The sequence below is a fragment of the Salvelinus fontinalis genome, chromosome 34 (genome assembly GCF_029448725.1).
Source record: "Salvelinus fontinalis isolate EN_2023a chromosome 34, ASM2944872v1, whole genome shotgun sequence".
NCBI lineage: Eukaryota > Metazoa > Chordata > Actinopteri > Salmoniformes > Salmonidae > Salvelinus > Salvelinus fontinalis.
The window spans coordinates 21,616,620-21,627,771 of record NC_074698.1 but is presented as its reverse complement, the minus strand read 5'-3'; the positions used below and the strand labels follow the sequence as shown (position 1 = coordinate 21,627,771).

At 43.1% G+C, this 11,152-nt stretch overlaps 1 protein-coding gene across 5 annotated transcripts in view; it reads right to left on the bottom strand.

Annotated features, from left to right (window-relative positions):
• Window positions 1–343: 343 nt before the first annotated feature.
• Window positions 344–11,152, bottom strand: part of LOC129833490 (protein shisa-6-like) — a 108,158-nt gene continuing 97,349 nt past the window's right edge. For all 5 annotated transcript variants that reach the window (XM_055898139.1, XM_055898136.1, XM_055898135.1 and 2 more), the window contains one exon: window positions 344–3,933. In XM_055898139.1, the coding sequence (XP_055754114.1) occupies window positions 3,305–3,933 (629 nt within the window). In that variant the 3' untranslated portion in view covers window positions 344–3,304. The remainder of the gene's footprint in view (window positions 3,934–11,152) is intronic.

Genomic DNA, 11,152 nt, shown 5'->3' with positions numbered 1-11,152 from the left:
ATAGAATTATGCAAACTGCGGCAGTGGAAGAGCAAACAGCAAATTGACTGGAAGCTTTATTTAATGACAAAGACAAAGGGATATACTATAGCAGGTCTTGTCATCAATGCACTGCATTGGATAAAGATGTTGTTTCTTTATCTTGTTTCATGTGTATTCCAAATGTGTGGCGTGTAAGACCTTGTGGGTGAGGTTGCAATTTGGGCAACTTGTTGCAAAAATCTCAGAGTAGCATTTAGTCTAGTTAATATAGGTGACAGGATAACAACGATTTGTAACTTAACCTGGAGGTCCATAGTATTATATTATACTATGGGGTATATGCACATTTGATGATGAAATGTTTAGGTTTATACATTTATTAGACTGTCAAACAAGTTGTATAATTCCATATATACAGTAGATGTGGGTTATGGTTCTCTGTCATTCTTTACAAACAGTTAGTTATATGTTTATACCTCAGCCATGAAAAAACATAATACCAATATTACCAATTCACTCTAATTCGTGAATATTGTTTAAATGAATATGTGAAAAAATTCCCCCAGACTCCATATTTACTAAACTGATTATTGTTTTGTACAATACACATGGGATGTGCTTTAATAATTCATTTGTAAACAAAACATTTGCACAGGAACAGTCATACACTGCTTGCTTTGAAGCTTTTTAAATTAGTCCTCCATTGTTTGTGCAACAAAGACACAAAGGAATTTTCATTCATACCACATTGACACATAAAAATACAAGCTTAATAAATGGCAAGGAATATTTGCAACAAAAGTAAACAGTGCTTTTACAGCAGACAGATGATGGGACACAACAACATAGCAGCACGTTAGTCTCAGAACCTACTGCCAAAACTGAGCTCTAGCCTCATGTGTGTGGGAAAAGCTTCTTGTGGACAATATCATTGACTGACTGGAAAGTAAAACCGGAGCTCTGCAATGGAGTGGATGTATTTGAGCCAGACAGATGGTTGCTTAGAGACATGTCTGTAAGATTCCGGTGGTGTAACATCAGTACAACACAGTGTTGCAGCTCCACCATGTCAGAGTTAGGGCCATCAAATGTCATTTTTTCGTTGCTCAATTTTTTTGTTGCTCTGACATAGCTACAACAACCAAAAATGGCTATAAAACTACCATTGGAGCTTGACAAGGACTATGAAACTCCATACTGAACTATCATGTTTTTTTGGTACTCTGGCCTTAACTTGAACCTCAAAAGAAATTACATTTTAGTTGCTATCCTCTCAGTATCTTAGCTGATACAGGGGCTTGAAACTAGTGTAATAATTGCTCTTAATATTTCAAGTGCATCAATTTCTACTGTGTCTACATTGCATGTGAACATACAGTATAATATAGCTAGTCATATAATGATATACGCATATAATTTGCTAAGAAAAATTGCAATGTTAGCCTCTGTTGTAATGACAAATTCTAAGCAAAATTAAGTCTTAAATATGGACACACTGCACAAGTTGTAACAATATTATGCAAGCCCCTAACATTTAAGGTAGCACACCAGTGACAATGTTTGAATTTGTCAATGACCAGCAAATTTATATAACAACATCTCTACAGTAAATGTCTATATACCCATTTTCATGACCCAGGATTTTACGATAATATTTGGACTTTCTTGTTAACTGAAGAGATAGTTGAAAAGTAAAACAACGACAAATCATGTACTTGATGTGTCTGTTACTCTGTAAGTATAAGAGGACACAGTGGGAGTCCACAAGGAAGTCTGGATGAATTCGATAATGTGGAAGACATTTTTTTTTATCATGTGAAATATTTTTTCAATTCTAGTTTCTTATGTTTTTTGCTTAAAATAATCACTTCCTTTGCTTCTTTTCAAAGAAAATTTTGTTAATTTAAGAATTTCATCCTTGTAAAATGTGTGTCCTATAGATTCTGAGGTATATCACCGAAACTGATTCTGTCCTTTGCTTCTATAGTGCTGGTAAATCATCCATGATAAAAAATGACATACAAAGCTGGTTACGGATCAACACGTAAGACACAAGACATAAAAACACAAGCGTGATTGTACATTAAGAACATGAGTATGGGCTTCCACACAATAAGGCATTGCTTTAATGAAAACATCTGGACATAAAAATCACAGTTTTAATCCTTGCTTAGCTAGTGATTATATTGATGTCCTCTTTGTTGATTGTTTCAGGTACGTCAACACACCTGCAACAATGTAACAATTGTAAACACATAACAACAACTACTATTCTTCAACTCTGATGGAGTCAAATATACAACAATACTGTATATCAAAATGAAAGCAGCTTTTCCCAACTCAAAACAAACTGGATGTCATCCACTTGGATTATATAGCGAGGGAATGAGTGCAGAAAATGAAGCTATTGAAAGAAGCATTAGTTTACATGGTCACCTGTGGAGTAGTGTGCCTACAGTCTAAAGCTGCCAATTAACAGGGGCATGAGGTTGATTCAACCCTAGCCATACACAATCATCCTACAAGCACAGTTACAAAAATATACACACATACGCACACACACATTATTGTACATGTTTGTTAGTATCAAGTATTTGTTGAGGGGTTGGACTAATCTGAAATTGTGATCTTTAATTGTGAAAACACTGTAGACTCTTGGGTAGAAACTCAACAATTCCACTTGTCCAGCTCTTCTCATTTAGTGTATACTTCTGCTAATATAGCCTATTTACAATCATTTATGCAACGGAAATTGCCACTATATCCACTAATAAGCTGATATGTGCTGGCCGTTACCAAAAAACAAGAATAAATCAACAGAGAAAAAACCCATTAATTGTGCTTTTTAACCCACAAATCCACTTCATCATTGAAATGGGAACAATTTCGAGAGGCACCTCTTGAAGTTCTAACACCAGTTAAGTTCAATAAGAATCTCTAAAGCTATAACAAGGACTGAAAATACAAATAGTAAATATATGTATATATTTATAAAGTTGATCCAGTTCCTTTCCAATTCCCCTTTTTAAAAAATATTGTCGTCTTACGAATAACCTCACATAAAGCATTCCTTATGTGTCAACGTGCAAAGCCCTTATGTTGCCCTATAGAGAAAGAACAGATGTCTTTGTGGTTGTTGATTCTAGTTGTGATAATCCAAATCTGAATGAAACAGAGAGCTTGAGCTGAAAGCAAGAAGGGTTAGTTGTTGGCTACTTTGAAAAGAAGACCTACGGTGAGGTTGCACACCTCTGGAAGTATCTGCTGTTTTCATCTGTTGACAGTCTGTTGACACAGGAATCCTTGGCCAGCCACCCTCTCGTTAAACAGTTACCTCGTTCTTACTGGCCGTGCGGTACTGGTTGTTGTGCTGGTGGCCTGGGATGTACTGTAGATGGTCCACCGTGTGTGTCCGTCGTGAGGCAAACTGCTGCCTCTTGTTGGTGGTCGGGTGGCTGACGGTGAGTGTGTTGTATGAGTCGTTGATGGTAGTGGGATGGGAGTGCATCTTTTGCATCTTAGCGTAGCGCTCACTGCGGTCCATGACAGGTGTAGTGGGCACAAAGTTGATGTCTACATGGGACATGGCCCGCGACATGGCCTTCTCCCGGAAGTTGGAGCGCCGCAATGACAGCATCTTGTCCGGCGAGAGCAGGGGGTCCTGGGACTGCAGGCGGTCTGCGGAGAGCAGCTGCTCCTCTGAGAGAATGCGGCTGCCGTAGGAAGAGATGCCCATGTTGTAGGCCGAGAGGCCGTAGCCATGACGTGGGGTCCTCTCTGGGGACAGCACATGGTCCTGGGACATGGCCCTCTGGACACGGTGAGGCCGCTGACGGTGCTGCTGGTGGGGCTCTGTGTTCAGCTTCACCATGTGGGGCGGCTGCAGAATCTGCCGACCTGCCAAGTCTTGGTGTCGCTTCCGCATGTAGTACTCATCTATGTCCTTATCACCTGAGTGGGAAAGGAGTGAGGGGAGGAGAGAGGGAGAAGGACAGGAGAAACATTACACTCTATATAAAGAATGATTCTATACCTCCTCCTGACTGGTTCAGCTCAGCAGTTCTACTGTGACAACTCCTACAATTCCCCTTTGATTATGATTGCCTTTTCTGTCCTTCTGCTTTCATGGGAGAAGGCAGGGGCTCTCTCGCATCACAATAATTCCACTCCTGTTCTGGTGTGGAAAGGACTATACGCCTGCCGCGAGGCAAAACAATCAAACTGTCAGTAATGCGAGTGTTGCACTGCAGGGTAGCCAGTGGTTTGACTCTGCCAAAAGCAGAGGGGCTCTACAGCGAGTGCCAACACTCTCCTGATGTTAAAGTCATTACATCTGCATGAGGAAAGCGGCGGGCTCCTCTCAAATGACTTTTAAACAGGCTTTTAGAACGGCTGGGCCTGGCAACATCAGATTGATGGCACCCTGAAACTACTGTGACTAACTGTCATCTCTGGGGGTTAGATACCTCAGCGGAAGCTCATTTCCCAAGGCCTCAAGAACACACAGAGGTGGTCTAAAAAATGTCAGGACAAGACTGTGCTTGACTAAGATTTGGATGATAAGGATTTTGTTTTGGTATGGATATTTAAACCCTCCTCCTTAGATAGATGCCACGCATGGATAGATTTGATTTGATTTGGATCTCTTTTAGTCCCCATTTGGACTAATCTTCCAAGAGTCCTTAAACATTAAAATAAAATGTATAATACGAACACATTTCCACATAACACACTATTACAAACATACATAATATACTAACATAATGACCCAATAAATACTCAATCTAAAAAAATATTGATTATTCATCTACTATAGTCCCACAACATTTCTATGTATTATATTTAAATCGTTTTAAAATAATGTTTAATTTATATATTGAAAGGTTTCTGGTTAGCTCAGTTAATTTATTCCATTTCTTTATTGCTCTAAATCGAAATGTTCTTTTGCCTACTTCTCTTTTCTGTCTGGACAACGCATAGATGGTGGACAATCTATTCCTAGTATTTACGGAATGTCTGTCTCTTACCAACTGAATACCTTTGTGAATAGAACTTGGCCGTTGTAAATTATGTATATTATGAAATAAAATAAGCATGTTCCTTTCAATTATCTTATCGATTGATGACCAACCAAGAACATTGCGCATGACTGCAACAGAAGAACCAGATCTCCACCTTAAAACAATCCTTGCTGCTTTGTTCTGTGCATTCTGCATCCTCCTAACTTCACTTGATGATGCATTTCCCCAGACCACAGAACAGTAGTTCACCTGACTCTCAATTAATGCTTGTGTTATTTGACCACAGAACAGTAGTTCACCTGACTCTCAATTAATGCTTGTGTTATTTGCTGAAGAATTTTTCCTGGTAAATATTTAGCTATCCTTCTGATTATGCATGCTGTTTTAATATATATATTTTTTTTACATAGATTAGTTATTTGTGACGACTATGATAAGCAGTTGTCTAGCTGCAATCACAATAGCTTGGTTACTGCCACTTCTTCAATTTGTACTCCTTCCATACTTAATTGTATCCCATGCTGTTTTGGCCTTTTCCTAGTGGAACAGACCAACATAACTTTGGTTTTCTTGGTGTTTAAAACAAGTTTGTTTTGGCAAACCCACTCCCTAATATTCTCCAAATCTCCTTGTAAAGCTTGCTGTACCTGTTGAACCGATTGTCTTGCTGCATAAATTGTAGTATCATCTGCAAATATAGTAGCTTGAGTTTCAGCTAAGGCATAGGGAAGGTTGTTGATATATATTAAATAGAGAAGTGGCCCAAGGCAGCTGTCCTGCGGTATTCCACAGTTTAACCCATGAGGGGAAGAAAATGAACCATTGATATAGGTGGACTGTTTCCTGTCAGTTAGATATGACTGTACCTAATTCAATGTTACCTCCTTAAAACCATAATGCATTAATTTTGTCAAAATTATTTCATGATCCACTAAATCAAATGCTGCACTGAAATCTAAAAATAGTACACCCACAAACTTGCCATTATCCATAACACTGAGCCACTGGTCAGTCATGTCAACCAATGCAGTGGTAGTGGAATGGTTTTTGCGATAAGCATGCTGATTGGCTGTAATCAGATCATTCTTTTCCATGTACTCCCATATTTGTCTACTCACAATACCCTTCAATATCTTACTGAGTGTAGGGAGTAGACTAATTGGTCGACTATTGACAGGAATAATGGGTTCTTTGCAGTCTTTCGGAATAAGACACAGTTTCGCATGTTCCATACATTTGCAAACATCCCCTTTTCCAGTGACCAATTAAATATGTATCTCAGTGGAACTGCAATCTGGGGAGCAGCACAGCGAAGCAAAAAAATTGTCCATAAGACCATAACCTGTAGATTTACCATCAGGTAATGACTTCAATAGGTTTAACACCTCCTCCACTGACACCGTTTGCAGACTAAAAGAGCAAATCTTGTTGCTCATAATATGATCATCAATCCATTGGACAATAGCTTGTTTGGAAGAATGTATGTTTACATTGTTGCTCAGTAAATACATTTTCTTTGTAAAAAAATCTGCAAAATGATTGGCAATATAAACTGGTTTTGTTATTATTCTCCCGTCAACCTCCACACTCCACATTATGCTCCCGTCAACCTGGGAGCACCTCCTCCCAGCTGCCCACTGCACTGAGGCTAGGTAACACGGTCACCACCGATAAATCCATGATAATCGAAAACTTCAACAAGCATTTCTCAACGGCTGGCCATGCCTTTCTCCTGGCTACTCCAACCTCGGCCAACAGCTCTGCCCCCCCCCCCCGCAGCTACTCGCCCAAGCGTCCCCAGCTTCTCCTTTAACCAAATCCAGACAGCAGATGAAAGAGGTTCTCTTCTGAAAGAGCTGCAAAACCTGGACCCATACAAATCAGCTGGGCTTGACAATCTGGACCCTCTATTTCTGAAACTATCCGCCGCCATTGTTGAAACCCCTATTACCAGCCTGTTCAACCTCTCATATCGTCTGAGATCCCCAAGGATTGGAAAGCTGCCGCGGTCATCCCCCTCTTCAAAGGGGGAGACACCCTGGGCCCAAACTGTTACAGACCTATATCCATCCTGCCCTGCCTATCTAAGGTCTTCGAAAGCCAAGTTAATAAACAGATCACTGACCATCTCGAATCCCATCGTACCTTCTCCGCTGTGCAATCCGGTTTCCGAGCCGGTCACGGGTGCACCTCAGCCACGCTCAAGGTACTAAACGATATCATAACCGCCATCGATAAAAGACAGTACTGTACAGCCATCTTCATCGACCTGGCCAAGGCTTTCGACTCTGTCAATCACCATATTCTTATCAGCAGACTCAGTAGCCTCGGTTTTTCTGATGACTGCCTTGCCTGGTTCACCAACTACTTTGCAGACAGAGTTCAGTGTGTCAAATCGGAGGGCATGTTGTCTGGTCCTCTGGCAGTCTCTATGGGGGTACCACAGGGTTCAATTCTCGGGCCGACTCTTTTCTCTGTATATATCAATGATGTTGCTCTTGCTGCGGGCGATTCCCTGATCCACCTCTACGCAGACGACACCATTCTGTATACTTCTGGCCCTTCCTTGGACACTGTGCTATCTAACCTCCAAACGAGCTTCAATGCCATACAACACTCCTTCCGTGTCCTCCAACTGCTCTTAAACGCTAGTAAAACCAAATGCATGCTTTTCAACCGTTCGCTGCCTGCACCCGCCCGCCCGTCTAGCATCACCACCCTGGACGGTTCTGACCTAGAATATGTGGACATCTATAAATACCTAGGTGTCTGGCTAGACTGTAAACTCTCCTTCCAGACTCATATTAAACATCTCCAATCCAAAATCAAATCTAGAATCGGCTTTCTATTTCGCAACAAAGCCTCCTTCACTCACGCAGCCAAACTTACCTTTGTAAAACTGACTATCTTACCGATCCTCGACTTCGGCGATGTCATCTACAAAATAGCTTCCAATACTCTACTCAGCAAACTAGATGCAGTTTATCATAGTGCCATCCGTTTTGTTACTAAAACACCTTATACCACCCACCACTGCGACCTGTATGCTCTAGTCGGCTGGCCCTCACTACATATTCGTCGCCAGACCCATTAGCTCCAGGTCATCTATAAGTCCATGCTAGGTAAAGCTCCGCCTTATCTCAGTTCACTGGTCACGATAACAACACCCACCCGTAGCACGCGCTCCAGCAGGTATATCTCACTGATCATCCCCAAAGCCAACACCTCATTTGGCCGCCTTTCCTTCCAGTTCTCTGCTGCCTGTGACTGGAACGAATTGCAAAAATCGCTGAAGTTGGAGACTTTTATTTCCCTCACCAACTTTAAACATCTGTAACGGCAGTCTAAGTCGTCCTCCTCATCGGACGAGGAGAGGCGAGAAGGATCGGAGGACCAATGTGCAGAGAGGTAAGTTTCCATGATATTTAATGTACACGAAAACAATACACGATACAAAACAACAAACGAACATACCGTAACAGTCCTGTGTGGCGAAACACTGACACAGGAACAAAGACCCACAAACCAAACGTGAAACCCCAGCTGCCTAAGTACAATTCTCAATCAGGGACAACGATTGACAGCTGCCTCTGATTGAGAATCATACCAGGCCGAACACAAAATCCCAACATAGAAAACACACATAGACAACCCACCCCAACTCACGCCCTGATTTTTTGGGGGATTTTGCAGGCTCTGGCAGCTCCTGGCTGGCGGCTCTGGCTGCTCCTGGCTGGCTGGCGGCTTTGGCCGCTCCTGGCTGGCTGGCGGCTCTGGCAGCTCCTGGCTGACGGACGGCTCTAGCGGCTCCTGACTGACGGACGGCTCTAGCGGCTCCTGACTGACGGACAGCTCTACTGGCTCGGGACAGACGGGCGGTTCTGACGGCTCGGGACAGACGGGCGGCTCAGAAGACGCTGGGCAGGCAGGCAGCTCAGACAGCGCTGGGCAGGCAGCTCAGACTGTGCTGGGCAGGCAGGAAGCTCAGACAGCGCTGGGCAGGCAGCTCAGACAGCGCTGGGCAGATGAGAGACTGGCTGCGCTGGAGAAGAGGAAGGCTCTGACAGCGCTGGACAGGCGGGAGCAACTGTAGAGAGAACCCGAAGAGACAGCCTGGTGCGGGGGGCTGCCACCGGAGGACTGGTACGTGGAGGTGGCACCGGATATACCGGACCGTGAAGAGTACAACAGCTCTTGAGCACCGACCCTGCCCAACCTTACCCGGCTCGATGCCCAACCTAGCCCGGCCAGTGCGGCGAGGTGGAATAGCCCGCACTGGGCTAAGCACGCGTACTGGGGACACCGTGCGCTCCACCGCATGACCCGGTGCCTGACCAGTACGACGCCCTCTCACTCCACGGTAAGCACGGGGAGTTGGCTCAGGTCTCTTACCCGGCTTAGCCACACTCCGCGTGTGCCCCCCCCAAGAAATTTCTGGGTCTGACTCTCGGGCTTCCAACCGCGTCGCCGTGCTACCTCCTCATACCAGCGCCTCCCTGCCTTCGCTGCCTCCAACTCTGCCTTGGGACGGCGATATTCCCCTGGCTGAGCCCAGGGTCCCTTTCCGTCCAGAATCTCCTCCCAAGTCCACGAGTCCTGTGTCTTTTTCCGCTGCTGCTGCTGTCCTTTCCCACTCTGCTTGGTCCTTTGGTGGTGAATGTTTCTGTAACGGCAGTCTAAGTCGTCCTCCTCATCGGACGAGGAAAGGCGAGAAGGATCGGAGGACCAATGTACAGAGTGGTAAGTTTCCATGATATTTAATGTACACGAAAACAATACACGATACAAAACAACAAACGAACGTACCGTAACAGTCCTGTGTGGCGAAACACTAACACAGGAACAAACACCCACAAACCAAACGTGAAACCCCAGCTGCCGAAGAATGATTCTCAATCAGGGACAACGATTGACAGCTGCCTCTGATTGAGAATCATACCAGGCCGAACACAAAATCCCAACATAGAAAACACACATAGACAACCCACCCCAACTCACGCCCTGACCATACTAAATAAATACAAACTAAGGAAAATAAGGTCAGGAACGTGACATCTGCTATCTGAGCAGCTAACCGATCGCTGCAGCTGTACATAGTCCATCTGTAAATGGCCCACCCAATTTACCTACCTCATCCCCATACTGTTTTTATTTATTTACTTTTCTGCTCTTTTGCACACCAGTATCTCTACTTGCACATGATCATCTGATGATTCATCACTCGTGTTAATCTGCTAAATTGTAATTATTCGCTCCTATGGCCTATTTATTGCCTACCTCCTCATGCGTTTTGCACACAATGTATATAGACTCTTTTTTCCTACTGTGTTATTGACTTGTTTATTGTTTACTCCATGTGTAACTCTGTGTTGTTGTCTGTTCACACTGCTATGCTCTATCTTGACCAGGTCGCAGTTGTAAATGAGAACTTGTTCTCAACTAGCCTACCTGGTTAAATAAAGGTAAAATAAAATAAAAATATATATAAATAAAACTAGATGGGCATGCTGAGATAGATGTACCAAGTAAGCCCTTAATAGAGAATATCACCTTTATTTCTCTCCATAAGGGATTTATTTTCCCCAGCCATGCATCACTAATGAAGAAGACCTGGGTTAGGCTTCTGGCAATAGCGTTTTGTATTTTTCTCCAGGGGTCCCTTTAGGTGTGACATTATGGTAAGAAATGTCAACAACACTGACCCAGAGGCTATAGCTTGCCCACAGTAGACAGGACATGTCCCTTAGCTTCATTTAAGTTCCTCTTCGTTGCCAAGAGTTATAAGGATTAGGGTTCAGTTTATCCTAAGCCTATAGATCTAATCATTAGAATTGACATCATTGCATTGAAAATACTATACCATGTTGAAATAGGCGTTGATTTCATGTTGTACTCAGAGACAATTCCACTCTCCTCAGATGCTTTAGTTTTGACATTTCAAAATCAATTTCAATTTGACATTTAAACTGCTGTTAAAAATGTTAGGCCTTTCGTAAATAATTCACATAGGGCATTAGGCCACATTATTAGTATGAAAGATGCAACTTTGTAACTCTTATCATGGCGAGCATGGAGTCTGACAGCTCACTATACTAGGCAATCCATAGGCAGGTCAACCTTGTGTGTTTTGTGTCCATGCTCATGATGTT